Source organism: Pyrus communis, chromosome 15 (assembly GCF_963583255.1).
Source record: "Pyrus communis chromosome 15, drPyrComm1.1, whole genome shotgun sequence".
NCBI classification, from domain to species: Eukaryota; Viridiplantae; Streptophyta; class Magnoliopsida; order Rosales; family Rosaceae; genus Pyrus; species Pyrus communis.
Window position 1 is genome coordinate 23,886,167 of NC_084817.1, and position 22,061 is coordinate 23,908,227.

The 22,061-nt window shown below is 36.5% G+C and overlaps 2 protein-coding genes across 2 annotated transcripts; both read left to right on the top strand.

The window, feature by feature from the left end:
- Positions 1 to 2,670: 2,670 nt before the first annotated feature.
- On the top strand, positions 2,671 to 5,420 carry LOC137717565 (large ribosomal subunit protein bL21c-like). Its single transcript, XM_068456971.1, has 5 exons — positions 2,671 to 3,102; positions 3,331 to 3,411; positions 4,217 to 4,318; positions 4,455 to 4,529; positions 5,075 to 5,420. The coding sequence occupies exons 1-5, from the start codon at positions 2,767 to 2,769 to the stop codon at positions 5,144 to 5,146; spliced, it is 666 nt and encodes a 221-aa protein (XP_068313072.1). The 5' UTR covers positions 2,671 to 2,766; the 3' UTR covers positions 5,147 to 5,420.
- A 3,840-nt stretch (positions 5,421 to 9,260) lies between these two features.
- On the top strand, positions 9,261 to 19,609 carry LOC137717677 (mitotic spindle checkpoint protein MAD1). Its single transcript, XM_068457115.1, has 16 exons — positions 9,261 to 9,605; positions 9,943 to 10,042; positions 11,079 to 11,239; positions 11,416 to 11,613; positions 11,703 to 11,795; positions 12,035 to 12,151; positions 12,801 to 13,048; positions 14,045 to 14,216; positions 15,325 to 15,435; positions 15,522 to 15,725; positions 16,133 to 16,295; positions 16,928 to 17,018; positions 17,361 to 17,430; positions 18,177 to 18,305; positions 18,494 to 18,532; positions 19,175 to 19,609. The coding sequence occupies exons 1-16, from the start codon at positions 9,417 to 9,419 to the stop codon at positions 19,262 to 19,264; spliced, it is 2,175 nt and encodes a 724-aa protein (XP_068313216.1). The 5' UTR covers positions 9,261 to 9,416; the 3' UTR covers positions 19,265 to 19,609.
- The last annotated feature ends 2,452 nt before the right edge of the window (positions 19,610 to 22,061 follow it).

A 22,061-nucleotide genomic window follows, 5' to 3' on the forward strand; every position in this document is an offset into this window, starting at 1 on the left:
TTATTATATAATTTAATGTTTTAATTACAATTAGTTGTTTTGTCCAAGGTTGGCAAAGAAACGGGCTACCGGCAGACGAAGAGAGAGAAAGAGACTGACGAAGCTGTTGACAACTCGATGGATTTACTGACAGACGTTGGTTGGGTGGGTGCGTAATGCGCACGCTCTTTGTAAATTGTTTCATACGAAAATAAAAAAATAAGATAAAATATATAGTCACGGGTTATGGATGAAGGAATTCAAGGTACCCTGAAATCCCTACAACAATTGGTACAACTTTACCCCCTGCCGTCTCTTTCCCCATCCCCTTCAACTTTTCATTTCATATTCAACCTTCTTTTTCCGAGCGAGTGGTTGATTTTTCTTTTTCTTTTTTTACTAAGAGAATACCAGGATCTTCTTTGATGGGTCCTAATCCGACATTGATGGGAAAAAGAAGGAAGTTGACTCGTCGGTTTACGTTTTGTTTTCAAATTATTTTTTTAAATAAACGATATTATTTAAATAAGTAAGCTCCATAATAGGTTAACAATAATATGATTTAAATTCGTCGTTGGCGAGAATCAAATTTAAGACTTCTCACCTTATAAGTGAAAATTAATATCACTAGACCTAAGTAGCTGTTCAAATTTATTTTAGTATAAAGTATGGTTAGTATTAAAAGAACTTGTTTTCTTATTATTGATTATTCTTAATTCCCTATTCTTTCTTTTTTTTATTTTTTTATTTGAGAATATACTAAATTTATTAATTCCCTTTACAGAGTTTGGGATCCATTTAATTGAGATTTTGAGGGATCTTAATTATTTTTACAAATTTTGGAGTATTTAATTAGGTTTTAAGGGATTCTCAAGAGTCTAAAAATGTTTTTTTAAAGAAGTTTATAATATTCTAGTTGTATTAAATAAAAATTGATTTTAAAGGATTTCAAAAAATTGGAGAATTAAAGAGATTTCATAGTATATTTTAAGTATTCTCAAATTTCATCTCTCTCATGAGAATTTGAGAGTACTCACTCAAATTTTACATAAAATCTCTACAAATCAATTAAACTCCATCAAAATCTATGCATTTATAAATACATCAAAGTCTCTCAAAATTCCAATTGAATAAAACCCCGTTTAAGAGGGATACTATTATTTTGAAATATAAGATCCTACTACACATTAGTAAATACAGAAGGTGCTATGGATATGCATATGTTTGGTTCCCGATGATCTTTTGTTATTCTTCGCGTGAAACACTGCTGCAGAACTGTCACACAAACTTCATGAAAAATGATAGTTCCTATATATTTACTACAAAATACGTAGCCATTAATTTGCTGACAACGTTTGAGATTGTTGAGCCCAAAACCGATTAAAATCGGGACATGTTTCCCACTTTTGCTTCAACCGGGCTATTATAACCGGCAAAGCCACCGCAGCATTTTCCCTTAACACATCTAGCACCTCAAGCCCCATGTCATCGTATAATCGTTCAATGCACCTCAGATTCATCGCTGTGAAGTGATCTTCGAGACGGATTTGATGAACTGTTTCGTTGTTGATCTTGTCCAGTAACTGTTCTGCACGTTTACTGGTTGATTTCACCGTCTGCAAAAACATGTCAAGCTCATACATGTCGTCTTCATAGCGAAAAAGGCTTTGTTCGTGCTCTGATTTGGGCACAGAAGTGGAAGTAGTAGTAGTAACGCATAGTACGCAACTGTCGTTGAGTACTTGAGACTCAAGTCCTCTTCTTCTGGAATCACAATGTGTTGATGAGGAATTCTTTGGCAGCAAGCAATAGCTTGGCGTGCAGTTACCCTTATCTTTTACCGCTGTTGTTGGTCCAGGGTAACTGTGATAATCTTGACGAAGAGGGGGCAGAAAGCGAGTGAGTTCTTCTAGTAAATCTGGGTGGTCTTTGAAAAGAGCTGCAACCTTGTGGTAAATTACTTCACTAGCCTCGCGGTCATCGTCTCTGGATTCATAACTACTAGTACCACAACTAGCGTTTCGTTTTCGTTTGGATGACCGGCTGACCGTTCTGTAACTAGCCATAACGTTTATAAAAGACTCATAAACATCAATATCATCATCTCGGCCTTCGCCTAGCAGTCTGGTCTTGACCTTGTTGACGAAATCAATGGCTTTTCGGAAGGCAAGAGGAGGATGAGGGCGGGGTTGAGATGTAATTTGATGTTCCTTGGGCAAGAAGGCATTGAAACCTAAGAGTAGATGAGGGTGGCCTTGGAAGAGTTGTTTGACGGCGCGAGTGAGAGCCTCGGTGTCAGTTTTTTGGGTCCGGAAGTCTTGGAGGAGCTGAACAAAGTGGTGGTAGTTTTCGATCTTGTCTTGCTTTGCAAATACCTCCTTCACCTCCCTTAGATATGCCAACGATTCGCTTTTTGTTGGTTTCATCTTTTTCGTGTCGTAGTCTACTTCTTCTTGTTGGTTGGTTTTGTGAAGGCAATCTCAAAGGAATTACAGAAGCAACATAAACGATGAGCGGAGAGGGGGAGTATTTATAAGAAGGGGATGTAATGCCTTTCCGTGGTTCAAACGGATTCCTACTGCGCGGTGGGAAATATTAACAAATTTGTTTTTATTATAAATTTGCTGAGAGGGCAAAATTGGGTTTTCGGGTTTGCAGATGCAGGGTACAAGTAGCAAATTTCTGGGTCGAAATAGAATCCCCCAACGGATAGGATAAGTCTGGCTGGTGAGTCGGAGACGCAGAGTGCGAGTAGTGAGTGAGCTCTGAAAAGAAACGACGGCAACAATGGCGGCCTCTGCAACTGCAACTCTTTCGTTATGCTCTTCGTTCGCAACCCATTGCAAAATCTCGCAAAATCTTCAAACTCCGTCAACCTATTTCAGCTTTCCGTCTCTCTCTTTGTGTTCTTCCCACAAGCTGTCTTCTTGCTCTTCACGGCGACCCACGTTCCCGCTTCTGACCAAGTCGTCGGAGTCGGATTCCGCCGTGGTCGTCGAGGCCGAGTTTCAATCTCCCGAGCCGGAGGCTGGACCCGATGATTCGGAGCCGGCGGCCTTGCAAGTCGTGGAAACCCCTTCGTCGGAGGCCCCAAAACGCGAGCAGCTTTTCGCTGTTGTTATGGTATGTATTCAATTTTACTTCTTTGATTGAATTTGTGATTGAATGCTGCCAAATTTCGTTTTTGATCGTTAATTTGGTGGTTTAGTGGTGATTACCAGTTTACCCAGGTGATATTTTGATTTGTAATTACATTTAAGAGCAAAAATTGAAGATGGGGTTCTCTAATCAGCTCGAAAGTTGTTAATCTTATGACTGCCGACTTGGTTGCTTGTGTATGATGTCTAATAGATCGGTGGGCGCCAGTACATTGTCATTCCTGGACGATTTATCTATACTCAGCGGCTGAAAGGCGCTAATGTCAACGACAAGGTATTATATTCTTCGTATTCTTCACTATTCGTTGCTTGAAATTCTTGTCGTTGATGCTCCATTTCGGCTGTAGTTTTAGTTGTATGGATTCATCAAGCCGTTAATTGTAGTTCCAGTGCAAGGCCTAGTTTAGTTGTATTTTTATGCATCACTGTTACGAGAATCGCCAGAGTGGAATGGTCTTGTTGAAGTTCATATGCTTTAACTTCTTGGGTTGGATGAGAAACATTCCATTTCCAGCGATAGGCCTCCAATGTTCGACTCATCAGTTGAGTTAACCTGTGATATTAGGTGACTCCCTGCTAATCTTACAGCACGTCATGAAATTTAGAAATCATTGTTAGAACAAAATGTGGTTTGGAAATGCTGCAATAAGTCGTTTCAAGGCAAATTGTTGATATGATGCATACAAAAGTCGTTTCAAGACAAATTGTAATAATATTCTTGGTTTTGCTGGTTATGAAGGAATTTTTCGTAATAATATTCTTGGGATTCTGATTTCAAATTATCAATCACTTCTTGAATAAGAGTTTAGTTTTTGTCCAAGCCAAGCGGTTCCTCACCTACTTCCCTTTCAGCACATATGTACTTTTAACTCTATATAAATGTACTCTTGCTGTACTAGACTTCATGAAAAATTGGAGAATACTGTGTCTGGTCGCCTCTAATTTAGCCTTTAAAGGCTTTGAAATCATTTATTCTCTCTATTTATAAAAACAGTGAAAGTTATCAGTATTGGATCTTTTATTTTCTAAGAAGTTACCCTTGCTTTGTCCTCAAGGTGTTTAATTTTGATCCTATGCAGATTGTGCTCAACAAAGTGTTGCTGGTGGGGACTAAAACAAGTACGTACATTGGAAAACCAGTGGTGACAAATGCCGCTGTACACGCTGTCGTTGAAGAGCAGGTAATTCATTATGCCATAATGAATATTTCCCTTTCACCATCGTAAAGAATGTCGATATAATTGTAAATTTGTTTGCGTTTAGTTAGTATCTTTTTAATATTTTCTCTGTCTTATTGTTGCGTATATCATTGTGCAGGGACTTAATGACAAAGTGGTTGTCTTCAAGTATAAAAAGAAGAAAAATTATAGGAGAAACATCGGTCACCGACAGGTATTACCCTCATTTCTTTGTGAACCGACGAGAACAGTTGATTTTATTCATAAGTGCAATGACTATCTTTGTGTTATCTGTTTAGTTACTCCAGTTGACTTGATTTCACATATTGAAACTTGGAAAGAAAATAAGTTTCAGTTGTTTAACTTTTTATTCCTTTTTTTTCTTTTCCTTGGGTTAATACGGCTGGTAGAAACTAAGTTAGTGCATACAGCTATATGCATCATGCATTTTACAGCAATGAGGCTTTGGGAACGCTGTAGTGTCCTGACAAGGTTTTCTGGGATAATTTATGCATGAAATGTAGTACAAGGTACTGAATCTTGCAGAATCATCACATGTAATTTGCCGGTGTCCCAACCAAACTCAATTGTTTCGATTTATCATTGTTGATAGGACACAGGGGTAGCAATATTTCCTTATAGTTTTCTGCTTAGACTTCATCTAATGTCCCCGGGAGTTTGGTAATACACATCACTAAATCCTGAATTGCATATTGCTGTTATAATGATCTAGTTTTAACTCGTTTGTCATGCATCCAGCCCAATACGCGCATAAGGATAACAGCGGTCACGGGCTACCAAGACTATCCAGCAGTTACCCTTGAGTCGTAGGGTTGCATAGGGAGGTTTTAACATATGATTCGGGATTTCTTTTGTGCTTGTGAAATGTTTTGAAGTAATGAATCGTACATTTCTTTTTCTTAGATTTTGTTTCGGTTCTCAGTTTGTATGTAAGCTGGTATGTGGATCAACATTCGTTTTTTGCCCCCAAACGCTCAGTTCCGTTGTCGATCATGTCGTTAGTTTCGCATGATTGCAAGGAACCCCTTACACAGGTTTGAAATCATCACAACCTTCAGCAATTTACACATTGCACCTCAATTAAGGCTAAAACGCCAATACAAATTCATTATTATAATACGTTGTATCTATTTCTAAAGTACGCGAAGGAGGATTCGAATTTGGGTGCACACGAGGAGCATAAACGCTGGCACAACCAATGTATGCCTAAAATAATGCTACTTCAACCATGCACTCATTTGGGTGAAGACGCGTAAAAGATAGAAAACAACCTGATGATGCTTTTACTGTAATGGTTGAAAGCAATCATGTTTATACACTCTGTTGTGGGTTCGATCATGATGTCCCTCACCTAACAACTAATTATTTGTCACTTAGTGCTACGGTATGGTGATATTCCTCTTCATCCGTAAGTAAGATGTTTTAGTTTGATTTTTGCAAAAGACAAATTTAAACTAAATTATTATGGTTAACCCATTGTGAGCCTTAACTAACTCACGCACTCCCAATGTAAATAATACCGTATCTATAATAAATATTTAACAATTTTAACCCTACCGAGAAAAACAACCCCTAAATATGATCCGGATTCCTTCCACCTAAGCTTCTTGATCAACAAATTCGGGTTCTTGAAATTTGATTCAACGCTAAAGTTATTATAACTTTTAATGAGACATCCTGTTTTTAATCGTTGGATTAAATTTCAAGGGTCCGGATTTATTGGTCAGGAAGCTCAGGTGAAAGGGATAACACTGCTTAACATAAAATTGTGCTCATGTGGGGGACCAAGGCCCGCCAATTACATCAAAGCTAGGTCGGCCCATGTCTGCGTACACAAACCTCGTCAGATGCTATCATAAATACACCTGCCACGTACGCCTGCCGCCCTTTTCCGCTGCTGTCTAAAACCCTACTAGGAAATGCACCCAAAAATGACGTTTTGATATAGGCGTCTCGTTTTTTAAATTACTAAGGTGACAATTGATCAAATCACCTTAATCAAATATTTAAAAGGGATGAATGTTTAATCTAACAACTATAAAAAAAAAATGTAAGGCATTCTAATTTTCCCAAATAAATTAGACCAAAAGGGATTGTTCTTGGCTGGTTTGGTTGATGGTTACAATATTATTTCCTTAATGCTCCGTGTATATAATGTAGTAGTTGAAATGTCAATAAATAAATAAATAAAGGTTTTTTATATTAGCACCTTACAAAATATTGAATGCATCACACATTAAAATTTAATATTAAATGATTTATTTACCCTACTATGCAATGATAATTTTGACCTTATTAGGGTTAAAAAAATTCTAAATACACCATAAATCATTTTTAACGTATTATGTATCTTCTTCAACTATCAAAATCTCTTTGACCCTCCATTGTTGAACAAAACCATAACCAATGAAACTACGAACATGTTGATTGAGAAATTATTTTTGACGAATGAAACACGAAATTGATTTTTCAAAAGTTTCAAATGAGGTAAGACTTCATACTTTTTATTTTTGTAGTGATTTTAACGACATCGATAATTATTTAATCTTGGTTTTGCTGTGTTATTCAAGTTTTTATATTCGTATTCATCTTTTAGGGATCACAGAGATTACATGAAGAATTAAGCATCTAAAGTTACTACCAAAGATTAAAAACAGACGACATGAGTTTTAATGGTGGAATTGAAAACAACCCACATATGCTTTAAATCCGAGGCGGCATCTTTTGTCGAAATTCCAGTCGACATTTTTTGTCCAAATTAAAAGCTTTATAACATTTGAGAAATGTGGTGGGGAACATGTAGCAAATATTAGGTATATATTGAGAATGTGAGGTGTGAGGCCCTGTTTGGCAAATCGGATAAAGGATCGAATAAGATTAGTTATACGGACTCGGGTGTTTGGCGTTCACTCGTACTAAATAAAGCGTCGGATTAATTTAACCGGTCAGCTTATTTAAAACGGTATACGCCCGCTTAATAAAACCAACCAAAACGTCCGGATTATTTAGTCGGTTTCACTTTCCTCTTTCGTGAACTCGGCCCTCTCTCTCTAGCTTCTCTCAACATCGTCGTCCTCCCCGTCACCTTATCTCGCCATCGTTGTCCTCCTCGTCGCCTTCTGTCGGCATCGTCGTCCTCCCCATCGCCTTCTCTCGCCATCGCCGTCCTCCCTGTCGCCTTCTGTTGTGCCGCTTTCTCTCGCCATCTCTTCTCTTCTAGTGCTCGTCGCCTTCCTCGTCGTCCTCTCCTTGTGGCCTTCCTCATCACCTACTCGCCGTGCTCCCCTGCAACTGGGTTTTGCAAAGAAACATGGTGTGGCGAAGAGATGATTTCAATTTGGGATTTTTCTGCAACTAGCTATTTGAATTTATTTGGGATTTTTCTGCAGTCAGGGAAGAAGAATATGGGAGAGTAAGGGAGGGAGTTTGGGGGGTGTGGCGGAGAGAGCTGGGGAACAATTATTTGGGATTCTTCTGCAGTCAGGGAAGAAGAAGGGAGAAAGAGGGAGGCTGTTTGGGGGGTGCGGAGAGATCTAGGAACAAACAAATGATTTCACCTTTTAAAAAAAAAATTATTTTAAGTTTGATTCCTCCTATCTAGTATAATACCAAACACAGTATAAATAATACGGTCATTAGTCCGATACTGCACCAAACACCCGACTGAGTTAGTCAGTACTATCCGGTGACTATTTATCCTATCCGACAGAAATAGTTAGTACAATCCGAGCTGCCAAACGAGGCCTGAGGGTACTATGGGGAAGTACGCGGGTGTATTAAGATAATTTTTCATTGAAAAAGCAAATATGGTGTGTATTAAGTATGTGAAGTGTTAATATAATAAGCCTAAATAAATGAAATATTCTATTTATATGAATTCAATGTGTTTGGTAACACATTGATCACCACTTCATTACCAGATTTCAAAGTGAGAGGTCGAGTGAAGTAAGATGAGAGATTTTAATGGATTTATAAATTCATGGATTTTTATGGTGTTTACAGATTTGTAGAGATTCAATGTAAAATTTTGATTCAATACCCTCGAAATCTCATGGGAAAAGGTGAGATTTGTGGATGCTTAAAATACACTACAAAATATCTCTAATTCCCTATAATTCCTCAACTTTCCCAAATTCTTTAAATTCTAATTCTAATTAAATACACCTGGAATGTTATAAACTTCTTTAAAATTCTAATTGAATACACCCGGATTTATAAGGATTTTAATAAACTATCTTAAAATCCTGATTGAATACACATTGAATTTCAGAGAATCACTTAAAATCCTGATTGAATACCACTAGATTCATTAAAAGAATTAAATCTCTCAAAGTCCCAATTGAATACACCCCCTTAGTTAATTCAAAACAATTTCTTTTGCCCCCAAGATTTCACGTCCAATTCTGCTTTCTTCCTGTATTATTGTTTGTATAAAAACAAGAGAGTTTTAACGAAAAACCCACGGTACTGTTCATTTTAATGAAAAACCATATTTTTACACTAAAAAGTCAATCCTAGTACTATTCACCTTACCCTTTATTTTGCACTTATCGTTAAAACTCAAAATTTTCAAACATTTTCCGTTAGTTTTTCTTAAAAACAAAGCAAAATAACGAGTTTGTATGAAAGCCCAAGTCCGCAGACAAAAAGGAAAAATAAATGAAAATAAAATGACACCAACTTTGTCCCTTCAAGGCGAAAAAGGGAATTTCATTATGAAAAGATCAATTGTGTTAAGGAAGATTTGTAGTTGCTGCTGCGGTAGAGATTTTTTACTGAAATCGGTACATGAAGTGGTATATCAGATTTTATTATATATAAATAATAAAATACATGTGTTAAAAAATTGATAACTTAAAAAATAAAATTTTCCTAATTATATTAGTGATATCCCACTCTTGTCCGATCTTAATGAAAAATTTGTTTGAGTTTCAAACTTGAAAAGAAGAAAGAAAGAAAAGACGGTGGCACGAAAGGGCGCCCTCGCCCCTTGCGTTTAAATTAGCCCACCACTCTCTCTCCTTCTCTGTGCTGTGCTGTTAGAGAGAGAGAGGGGTTTAGGTTTGAGGATCGGTTGAAGATGATAGTAAGAACTCCCCCGACGAAGAAGCAACGGGCGGCGGCGCCGGAGACGGAGACCCCACCGCCTGCCCCAGGCCCTGGCGCGCTCGTCATCTTCGAGGACGACCCTCCTCGTCCTTCTTCTTCCCTTCCACCTCCGGATTCCTCTTCCCACCACTTGCTCTGCACCTACCAATGCCGCCAAATGGTATTAATGCTTCCCTCTCTTCTCTCTCTCTCGCCAGTGCCGCCTAATTGCCCTTTCAATCCGTAACAAATGAATCAATTATATGATTGTTTGCTGATAATCTATGATATTTAATGTAATTGATTCATCCAATTTTCCATAGCTGTATTTGAGTATTTCATTCTGGCAGCTAAATCTAGTATATACGAGTCCTATTGGCCGGAAGCTGTTTTCAAATGTGGATTTAGGACGATCATCTGTGTTTTGTTTCTCTTGCTTGTAGACCTTACTGCAGTGTATTCCTCTTTTATTGCATATTTATTGCTAAGAGGAACCCTTTTCCATTCCTTTGGCACAGGTTAAATCAGACTTTATAGATGCCTTGAGCGACGCGGAGAAGCAAGCTTCTGATTATCAATCTAAATTGGCAGCTTTAAATGAGAACTTTTGCAGAGTTGGTGGGTTCTTTGAATTTGATTTTCCACTACATTGCTTAACATTGCTCTTTCCCCTTCAGTTTCTCAATTTTTTTTCATAATTGTGGTTCTCACAGTCACAGTTCAATGCTCTACTTCTGTTCGCTTCTTGCAGGCTGAATAGGAATTGCAAAGTTTTCGTTTCCAAACTCACTGTTATTGTTGCACAAATATTCGAAAAAAACATTTCTTTACTTGATTGGATCAACTAATGGTGTAATATGGTGGTTTCGTAACTATGTAAAGATTTCCGTATCAACAAGTGACAAACTTAAGATTACCATGGGTTATGGTTGTAAAGAAAGAAGTTCACGGTTTGTAGGACAACTTAAGCTTCAAAAGAAGTATGAAAGACAAATAAAGATGGTAAAACAAAGAAACTGGTTGAAGCAGCAGAAATACTTTGTGATTTGAAACTGTGCGGGAGGCTATTTGAGTGCTAAAATTTGTAGGAAATACTTGTGGATTTGTACAATTTTAATTTGGTAAGAAAAAGGATTAGGACTGCAAAGAATGAGAAATTGTGGCTTAAGCGAACTTGGGGTTTAAAAGAAGCTTCAGGGAATGAAGTTTAAGGGTTGAAGAAGATCTTGGGTGTTTCGTTTAGGTCAACACATGAGGAGAGCTTAGTGGTGGTAACCCAACAGAAAAAATTTCAATTCCCTTGTTTCAGTCTTATTTTCTAAGAGTAGGATGCATATAATCTATCAAACCTTTTCTTTCCATACTGAGGATAGAATAGACAATATTGGCAAGCATGGATGACTAACTTAAGAGTAGAGAAAAGTCCTGGACTCATTGACGTTACTAGAACGCCAACCATACAACACAAGATAGTTTCTTTCTTGTTTGCAACTGCTTTATCATGTATGCATATGAATTTATTTCATAGCATTGGTAAGATAAGTTCTTTTCCTTAAAATCAGAATTCTTTTGTTTTTTGCAAAGCTAACCATCTGGAAACTCTTTAGATTATCCATTTTTAGTTTGTGTCCCTCATTAGTTACATGTGCTGCAGAATCTGAGAGGAAGAAATATCTGGATCAATTTTTGTATGCGGAACAAGAACTTGCTGCTGCAAAGGGACGTGAACAGGCTCTGCAGGAGCAGCTTTTGACGGAGGTGCACGATTCTCATGAAAGATTGGCTAAACAATTACAATCAAACAGTGAACTTGAGGTATATGTATGCTTGAACCTTTATCCATGATGGGTACTTCCACCACCATTTGGTTGTCCCAAAAGAATGATTCAGTTGTTCTCTCTGTTTTTCTTCCTAGTTTTATTTTGTTCCCTGTTTGGAATTCCAAACAGTTTTTTTCTGTCCCACTCAGCATATCACATTTCAAATATCAGGTGAAGCTTCAAAATGAAATGAACCTTCGCATGAAAGCTGAGTCTTCAGCAGCTTTGGCTGAGGAGAAAGCAAGTGTTGTAGAGGGGAAACTGAGACATCTTTCTGAAAGCATAGAGAGGGAAAAAAAGCGTCTCAATAACGATTTTTCCCAGCTGAAAGGAGAATCCAAGCTTTCTGTGTCTAGAATAACTGCAGATGTGAGTGGTGGTTTTGATTGATTTAGTTTTATAGTCTGTATGAAGTTATGAACATCAACAGCCATTCAACTTTCCCCATTCTTGTTTAGCTTGAACGAATGGAATGCAGAGCACATAATGCTGAGAAAGAATCAGAGCTATTGAAAAAGCAGCTGGATGATATTAAGAAACAACTTAGCGAGGTAGATCTCTTATTTCTATCGCTCCTAGACACCAGTTGATATGTTCTGTGGAATATCTTTCTCATACATACATCATCACCTGTCCGTTTGCAATGCCAACTGCAGTTATACCTTTTCCTTTATAATTTGTTGGGTCAGCTTGGCCTTGATATTGAATTGTCATTTTGTATAATATTAGGATTTGTCTTATACTGCCACGAGTTGATCAATTTTTCTTTTAATTCATCTTTATTTTTCAGTGCGTGCAACAAAAAAGCGAAATGGAGAAGAAACTGTCGAGTTTTACTTTTCAAGAAGTTGAATCCCCGGAGAATAATATTCTAGTTAAACATCTGCAAGAAGAGCTTAGAAACTTTGTAAGTTTTCATTGTTGATCTTTTCTTTCTAATGAATAAAATTGTTTCTTCCTATTGAATCTTCAGGCTCTCTATGAAGTTGATTGATGATCATTCTTAAATATTTTTCCATTAAGTTTTTCACAAAAATCTTCAGCTCCTCGGAAGTTTAATTTTTGGTTTGAACTTCAGTTCATAAAATCCTAAACATTAGTGATCAGGCTGCCAATCTGTCTGTATATGTTGAATGGTTGATACTTAGTCAGTGCAATGTTTGTTTGGTAATGTCATTTGGCCATTTGGCCTAGGGGTTAAGGAGTATATTGTTATGCTAGCCGTGGTAGTTTCAGTTTTGCCTCATCAACCTTTTATATTTTCATCATAGATTTTGTATTATTAGGGAAGATGAAGAATAATAAAACAAAAGTTTATCATTTGGAATAAAAGAAATTGTACTGAACAAAAAGAAAATTTTTAAATACTTTGGCGGAGAATTTTTGTCTTGTGCTGTTAGGATTTTTGGTTTCAATTTTGAATGGATTTTGAGAAACTCTCGCTTGAAAGAGAGTTGTGTACAACTGATTTCATCTTTTCTAGATTTGTACTAATATCTTTTTCTTGACTATTATATAACGAACTACTGTCCCTCGTTTTGTTTCTAAATTCTTAGGATGCTGAAGTAAGGGAAGCAAGAAAGCTGAAGTTGGCTCATGAAAATGTTGAGTTATTGAAGGAAAAATTGTTGGAAGAAAAGGGCCGTAGAGAGAGGGCCGAGGCAGAGTTATCCAAACTACAAGAATTACAGCTTAGTATGAAGAAGTTGGAGGATGAATTGACATCTTGGAAGTTGATGAGTCAAGGCATTCCAGGCGTGTCATGTTCTGAGGATATACCTGTTAAATTTGCAGCCTTACAAAAGTATGGGAATAGCTCATTTCAGTACTTTGAACCAGCATTGTTAGATCATTTAGGAGAATTAATAAACTCAAATCATGGACCTAAACAGTGAGGCTTTCCTTGATGCTTCTTATTCTTCTTCTTCCATTATTTTTTGTTATCTGTTTATTTTTGTTTAGGCGGCCAGGATTGCCCTAGTGTGACTTTTTTATTAGTTGATTAAAATTGAACATCTTAGCTGACCCCACTTAAGTGGGAAAGGGCTTTGTTGTTGTTGTTGATTAAAATTGAACATCTGGTACAACATCAATGGTATTGGAATTTATTGGTGGATAACTTCCCAGCAATCCAGCAGAGCTGAATATATTAAACATTTAAAACTAAATGTTAAAAACTGTGTATTGTATTGCATGGGTACGTCTCTTTTGTTTAGACCCTAGAATAACTGTACCTGCTATATACATTTCTTAGGAAGTAGATGATTTCTGGTACTATGTGATGTATGCATAACGTGATACTATGGATAATTGTTCGAGTAGGAAGACTTCATAGTAGATGGTCTAGAATGAGCTGGTACCGTGTGCTTAATTTCAGTGATTGGAAATCTTCAAATCATCTCTAGCCTTCTTTCAGTGTTCTGGTTTTCACCCCATGACACCATGTCTGTTTGTTTGTTTGGTGTTTGGAACAATTGCGGAAGGTTCAAATGGCCCTGTCAACTTTGTATATTATTTGTGGTGTGGTGTGGTGTTTGGGGGTGGGGGGGTGAGGTTAGTACTGAGAATTTTTCCATTCTTTTTCTTCTAGTTATGCTTGATCTGTTAACGTGGGTTTCAAGTTTGTGTAGTTGTAGTGTTTATAGTGGTTATATGTACTGTCTAGGTTATCAAGTTCTGTCCTCATCATCCCCACCAAACAGTGCAAAATAAATTTTCTTATTTGTTATTTAATCTGAGATTTGTTTGTGCAAAATGTTTTTCGGTCCCCATTGATGAACATTTTTTTCATTTAATGCAGAGAGGTAATTGATAGCATGATGAAAGTGGGTGAGGCTAATGCTGCCTTGAAACAATTGGAGGTAGCTCTAGATGCTGCAAATATTGATAAACAAAATGCTGAAATAGAGGCTACACTGGCCAAAGAGAAGGTGGATGTATCAAAATCAGAGGTTAAGCGGATTGAATTGATGGTAAGCGTGTGACCATGTAGTTTTACTTTTATGCCATCTTTTTCTTATTTATTTAGTTTTTCACTCAGGCTGTTGCTAAGCTTATTCTGTATTCTCCTACTGCTGTACAATCCCTCAAAGTTTCTGCTTCAGAAGCTTTAATGAAATTTTTTTATTTTTGGGGGTGGGTGGGTGTGCGCATGTAGGGAGGGCCTGGTGTCAATATAGGGTTATAATTGTAGTGTTTATCTAGATTCTAGAATAAAGAGAAAATTGGGGTAAATTGAACCAATTCATAATAATTTCAATCAACATGCCTGGAGATTGAACCCAATAATTGTAGGGTCTCTTTATATAGACAATTTGAGGGGTCATAATATGACAGGAAACTCTAATAATTAGATTTTAAATGATTTGTAATTAACACCTACATTTCTTTTGTAAAAAGTAATACTGAATATAATAAGCGTAATTGATATGCTTATGCCTAAAATACAAATTTTATTGCATCCTGCATCATTCTGGCTCTGCACTGGTTGCTTTTGTATTCTCTAAATTAAGGTTCATGTGTGACCGGTGTAGCTTTTTCTTTTCTCATTTATGCATAAATAGTTTTAAGTCTATTGGTCATTAGTTTAGTATCCTTTCACATTAAGGGGTTTTGGAAATTTAATTAAAGTTTGGCTCTCTCAACGAAGAACAAAAGAGTTTGGTAGAACATGCAAGGTAACTATGGCTTGGTGTTGGGGGGGAGGGGGAGGGGGAAGGGGTTTTTTTTGAGGGAGGGGGGGGGGAGAGGAGTTTAACCATCCTGTCAAGCAAATGCAATGTAAGTTGATGAATCTAACAACTTGGAAAGGCAGTATAGAATATAGATCAATGTTTTCAAAAGTGAAGTCGTTATTCAAGGTGTTTTTACTTCTCACCAGGTCATACAAAAATCTTCTGGGACTCAGATTTATATATTTAAAAGTACAGAAAAAGTGGTTGAAAAAAAAAGCATTATCATTCTAGCGTATCAAAAGCTCTAACATTCCATTTTTCGTACAAGTCAGTCCCAAAAGAAAGTTGAGAAAAACTATACTAATTATCTTTTAAGAATGTATGCTGAAGGAAGTATTAAATGCAGCTCTCTATGGTTACTGAGGAAAGAGATAAGTTGAGAAATGTCCTTAATGGACTGAAGTCGGCAAAGAATGATGAAGCTGGAGATGAAGCAGCCAGTCAAACTTTTCTTCAGGTCACAGAATTTCTTCTCTTTACTATTTCTAATTCAAGGAATCTCTGTGTAAGTTCATTGTTTGGTTTCCTCATTTGCACATGCAGGAGGTTGAATCATCACTTGCAACGAAAGAGGCCTACATTAAAGAATTGGAATGTGGTCTGTGTGAACAAAAAGAAGTTAATAGTCGTCAACGTGAAGAAATAAAGTTGCTTAATGAGAGGTTGAACAATGACGCTAGAAGAATAAAGTCATTGGAGAGGGAGAGCGATCGACTTCGTTCAGAGATCGCTCTGCTGGAGTCCAAGGTGGGTGCCAAATTTATTCGGAGCATTATTGATATGAACATTATTATCTTAATTTTTCTTGGCAATTAAAGGGGCACTGCCTGGGTTTGAATGGTGGCTGAGCCTTGAACTTTTGTGGACTATGCCACCAAGCTCTTCCCTTAGGAAAATATCATTATTACTCTAGTTTGTCCGTTATTTGTACTTCGCTGCAGATTCTTTTTTCATGCAATGAGAATCCTATCTTACAAATATTTAAGGAATTGAAAGATTTGTCCGATAAAAAACTAATGTCAGATATGTAATGGCTCTCTTGTGCTAACTGGCCGATCCCAAAAGGAACTGCAGTTGCAACCAAGCAATCTAAACCCTGCCAGATGAACAGAAAAAATCGATTATGTAATTTCTGAGATCTTTTGCTTCCACAGATTGGTCATGGCGATTTCTCTGCTGCAAATACTAAAGTTTTAAGAATGGTGAATACTCTTACGGTTGATAATGAAGCAAAACAAACTATTGAGGCATTACAAACTGAGTTACAGAAGACAAAGGAGAAGTTACAAGCTGTTGAAGAATTGAAAAGTCAATCAGGTAAGACGCACAGAGTTCTTTTAAAGAGAAATTTATGTGAAAAAAACTTCTTTTTTAAGGTTCCTGTCTTAGAAATGAATGGTTAAGAGCATTATATTGTTGTCTCAGATTTGCTCTGGCTGTGCATGGATGAGAGTGTCAGTCTCTCAGATGAGTTTGGGGATTAAAATAAGTTTTAAATTGTCATATTACTAAAGTACGCTGTTCTAGAAACTAAATAATTGATTTGGATTCTAGGAGTGGCTTTAACATGGTACTTTAGGTCCAAATATCCCCCATTAACTGATACCGTAATAATATATATGGCTTTCAAGTTGCTGCCACAACTACCAAATTAACCCCACCACCAGCAATACCTTGATTGCCACGATTGTCCTCATCTACCTCCATTGTTACCATTGCTATTATTGTCACCCTCGTTGGCACCTTTGTTGGCGTAAATTGTGGACAGCACCAAACTTGCTCCATAACAGTGTTTCTAATTTACATCAAGAAGGTATAACTTAACGTAGAAATTAGAAGATATTACATTGTTGTTATCTTTTGACTATTTAAGTCAGATGTTTATTTGTCTCGTCATGCAATTTTGTACTGAGTTTATTTGCATTGCTTCATTCTCTTGAACTATTCAGGTGATGCTGGAACATTGGTGGATTCCTACATATCTGGCAAGATAGTGCAGTTGAAAGAACAAATTGCAACTCTGGAAAAACGTGAAGAAAGGTGAGTGACTGATGGATATTGTTAATACGAGCGAACTTTGGTATACATTGCTGTACCTATTTTTAGCCTAAGGTTTTAAGAAAACTTAGCATATTCCAGTCTTGGGGTTCCCCACTTTTGCTAATTTATTTGGTTTGGCAGATGTAAGAAGATTGCATTAGATTTAAGTTATTGGGTGGGCTTACTGTGAGAGGAGGCAGCTCTTCTATATATATATATGTGTGTGTGTGTGTGTGTATTTTTTTTTTTTTTTTTTTGGTGTCCTTTTCATTGTATGTTCACAGTTTACCTAAACTATAATACAACTTTAAGGTTAAACATTTGAATTTACCCATGGAACAGGTACAAGACTGTTTTTGCCGACCGAATTTCAGTGTTCAGGAGGGCATGTTGTGAGCTCTTTGGTTACAAGGTATATCATAGATGTTGCTCATTTTACTTTAATTTTCATATGACTTGTATTCCAGTTAACATGGCATTCCAGCTAACATGGTGAGGAATCATTATAATAAGAAAGTACAATAATGAAATATTGTAGAGTTAGTAATTGAAAATTTAATATACTATTTATAGAGACGGTAAAAGGTTTCCAACTTCCCACTTTGAAATTTGAACATAGCTTGAAACAATGTCTGGTTTTGGAGCTGAAAAAGTCTTATATATAAGGTGCATTTATCTCAGTATATCTTCATTACCATGCGTATGAAACTGATTTATTCATGCCACGGATTAATCCATCCGTTCTTGTTAGATGCATTGATATTAGTATGCATTCAAGATAAATGCCAAAGTAGTGAAAACTTGAAACTACTAATATCACTGCCAAGGTAAAAACTTTATAGTGTTCAAAGTTATTCTTTTGCTAAGTTCTATTAACAGGTTTAAAGTTGATTTTTATGTCTATATGCTTTACTAACACTGAGAATCAATCATATAAAGTTTAAGTTATTAACATGTTGAATTAATAAGTTGTCTCTGTTTACATTTGCTATAATATGATCTAGTTTGAGAGCATAAATAGTTGAGATCATGAGATTTATTACCAATTTTTCATGGCCAATTGTTTATCTTGCTTTAAGTGTCATTCCTAGGCAGATTTGAGACCTGCATGGGCCATTGTGAAACTGTAACGATTAACTTTTGATTACAATTTTGCAGATTGTGATGGATGAACACCAGCGTCCCAATGGAATCCCCGTTACACGTTTTACCCTCCAATCTATATATGCGCAAAGTGATGATGAGAAGCTTGAATTTGAATATGAATCAGGGAGCACAAACATTTTGGTAAGATCGTATTATATGAAATCATTTTCTTATGCCTTCTTAAAGCTATTTTGGTCCTTCAGATTTCAGTAAGGAAACACAGCAAGCATATTCTTGGGGGACATCTCAATTTTCTTTTTGTTGTATTTGAGTTCGTGATAAAACAAATGCCGGAAGAAATATAAACATATTATTGTTTGATTGAACAGGCAAATGATTACACCTTGCAGTCTGAGATATCTCAACAGGTATGGAGCATGATGGTTTTCTAATCTTAGAACTTTTTTTTTGCATGCTTCTGTACTGGTAGGACTATTGTTTCTTCGTCTCTGGGTGATCCAAACTGTACCACATTATTTGAGGATTCAATTAGGGACACTCTATTCCGTATACGTCCATGATTCATATTTCATATGATCTGACAGATGGTTTCAGCAGTAGTTGTACTTATTATGTTTGGTGTCCAGGTTTAGTTTCCCCGTTTCCCTTTATTTTGCTTTTGCTTTCTTTCATTCCCTTTGTTTCGGAGGGGAGCAAACTAACCTTTGTTTTGATTTCGTGAGGAATTACTTTGAGGGTTGGAAAATGAACTATTAGCATTTCCACAAAAAAATAAAAATAAAAAATAAAACACACACACACACACACACACACACACACACACACACACACTTCTCCATTGAGCCTACAATTGCTTTTCTTTTGTAAAAGTAATTTTTACAGAAGCGATTTGGTCGAAAGAAATTACCATGAGTTGTTCATTGAGTCAATATGGTACTCAAAAGAGTCGGATGTTTCTTCAGGGACTTAAGTTTAAATCTTTCAATGTGGTTTGTGGTTGTGAACTATTGGAGTTACCTTGTCAACCAATCTGAGATAACATTTTGCAGGTTGAGATATTTATTCGGAAGTTGAATTCAATCCCAGCTTTCACTGCCAACTTAACAGTGGAGTCTTTCAACCGGCGAACCCTGACTTAAAAGCAATTCAACTTTGATTTCTACTACAGACGAATCACCAAGGTTGTATATTTCACTTATCATGTTTGAAACACAAATTGTGTAGCAGGTATGCCATCTATATAGGTTTGTCTTTTCTCTGGACACTGTGAACAGTCCTTTTCTAAGACAAGTTACGAATGGAAAAACTATCAAATATTTAACCCTCTCGCAGAATCCGTTTAATGGTAGATTTGATCCTTATTCATTCGATTTGTACTAAAATTGTGAGTTTGTAAGAGAAGTTAGTGTGACGTGCCTTACTCCGTATATTTGTACGGTATTACTGAGGAATATTTCATACTAAATGAAATTGAGATAAGCGAAGCAAATAGTAGTGAATGTGCATTTGAATTACTTGGCAGAGAAAATGATTTAGAATCCGAGCTGATGTAGCAAGATTCTTGTGATCCATAGGAAGTGGCCACTCTTATCTTCTGATGCATCATTTTGTTCAAGAAACTCTTGGACTAGGGTGGTGGGGGATGTGATGGTGATGGTGGTGGTGGTGGTGGGCAGAGACGGTCGGCGGGATTGATGGTGACAGTGGTGGTACTGGTAATGGTGGTGGGTGTGTGTTCATGGTTTTTCCTTAAAATCCGTTTAGTGCTTACTGAGATTTTGGACTTTAAGGGTTGATAGAGACCAACTAAAGTCCCTAAACGATGCCAATTTGGTATCATCTCTCTCTCTCTCTCTCTCAGGATTTCTCCACCTTTAAATGGCATGAAGTTCACTGAAAAAGAATACCAAACCTAAAATTTTAAGGCCTAAAAAAATGCGATTGAGAGCACTTTTAGCTTCCTAAATAATTATTTTAGTGTTCTTAGACTCTGAATTTGAGATCATTATAGCAAGAATTATCTTAACTAAGAGATTCTCATAGGCAATAGTTATGATCTGATAGATAATCTGCATCTTAATATTGAAATCTCTAAAGTCACGGCAAACAACAACGTAAAATGATAAGACCACGTAACTTATGTTCTCAGTACTTGTAGAAATTTCTCCATATAAAAGGAAAAAAAACGGCTAAACAATGTCGGCACTGACCTGTATATTATATACCAACTAACGCCAAAGCAGCACTAGCATAATAAAAAACTAATGTCAAAGCTCATATGGAAAACAAGATGTTGAGTAATGTTAGAATATCGATGAAGATGTATATAGCTTCAAATGGGTAATAAGGCATTTAAAAATGTTGATTGGTGAATTGCATGACCAGCTAAGCTAGCAATCATTTCATCACAAGACAAGAAAACAAGTGGAAGGGATTGAAACCTCTCCTCTCCAATAACTTAGAGCATCACCAATTGGGGCTCTATCCTCCATGAGGCTACTACATTTCAAGTCTTAGCGAGAAATTTCATCTTCAATGAGCCAGAAAATAGGGCTAGATCCACCACTAGGGTTAGCAACTTCCTTTCTTGGGTAGCATAAAATCGAGCTACATCAAGCCCCAAAAAACAGTGGGTCCCACAAAATAAGTAGCAACCCATACGAGCAAAATTCTATCATTCTCCCTCCACTTGCGAATACACTTATACTCTCCTTTTATTATTATTTTTTAATTCTTTTTTTCTTACTTATTTTTTTGCAATTTGGCTAATTAATGATTGTTTTAAATTCCATAAGAATTTAAATTTCAAATTGATTTAACGTTCATGGGCATTGGTGGATGAAATTTTCAAATATTTTTTTTCAAAATTGTATGATACTAATTTACCAATTGGTGCTAGGTAAATTGTTGTGTTATACGTGAAAAATCGAATTATTTCAAATGGCGAAGTGGGGATTTGTTTCTTTCAATGGATGAGATTGAGATAAGAGAATCTAATCCAATGAACAATTCATAAGTGATTAAATCTAACTTTGTGACATTTTGAACTTTTTAGGTTGAAAGGTCCATAAAAAAAATTAAGATAGCACGTTCAAAAATCAACTTAAGAAAAACTAACACAAAAAAAAAAAAAATCATCACTTAATCAAATTACTACATAAATAAATATATATATATCCCCATATAGAGTCCGAAATATATAACCCCTCATTGGGATATATTCTTTTATAAAGCCTCCAAGATTCCTTGAAACTCTAAATTGGATTAGATTCATCACTTTTCGAACCCCATATAGAGTTCCTAACTGAAGATGCTCTTACAAGGCTTAGCTAGATTAGCTTACTTTAGCCTTTAGAGTTGTGCATGTCCACCTACCAACTTTCTCCCTCAATCGATCCAATTAAGGGACTTTTTGACCTTAACAAATACACATTCCTACATATTTTCAAAACGGTCGACTATGGAGCAGAGAATTAATAAATTTATGATAATGCTCCTGCCCTTTTTTATTTGGTCCAAACGCTCCAAAAGTGGCTTTTTCATTTGTACATGCGTGAGGCTCATGAGAGGACTTATGTCCAAGTTCGGCCAACTGTTGACTTCTTCATGTGTTGACATATTGGCGTACACTAACTTTAATTCAAGTTTGAACTCTTACTGTTGTTATTTTTATGGTTATTAGCTCTGTTTTGGTGTACCATTTGGTTTAAAAATTAAATGTTAGAATCAAATATATATTGTCCCATCATGTGACAGTGATACCAAAACTGCATGAGAATACCTTCTATGTTACAAAAAAAAAAATAAAAAAAATAAAAAAAAAATGTCCAAGTTCAGGCTACTGTGGACTATTGGTGTATGCACAGAAGAAACCACCACCCAAGTCCAAGAGTTGAAAATCACACCAAGTTTCCGTCCACTCCATCTTCCGTGGCC

Excerpts from the sequence above, each read along its gene's own strand:
- LOC137717677 (XM_068457115.1), top strand. The coding sequence starts at position 9,417 with ATGATAGTAAGAACTCCCCCGACGAAGAAGCAACGGGCGGCGGCGCCG. Across the intron at positions 11,614-11,702 it reads TGTCTAGAATAACTGCAGAT|CTTGAACGAATGGAATGCAG; the intron begins GTGAGTGGTGGT and ends ATTCTTGTTTAG. Across the intron at positions 13,049-14,044 it reads AAATTTGCAGCCTTACAAAA|AGAGGTAATTGATAGCATGA; the intron begins GTATGGGAATAG and ends CATTTAATGCAG.
- LOC137717565 (XM_068456971.1), top strand. The coding sequence starts at position 2,767 with ATGGCGGCCTCTGCAACTGCAACTCTTTCGTTATGCTCTTCGTTCGCA. Across the intron at positions 3,412-4,216 it reads GCGCTAATGTCAACGACAAG|ATTGTGCTCAACAAAGTGTT; the intron begins GTATTATATTCT and ends GATCCTATGCAG. Across the intron at positions 4,530-5,074 it reads GAAACATCGGTCACCGACAG|CCCAATACGCGCATAAGGAT; the intron begins GTATTACCCTCA and ends TCATGCATCCAG.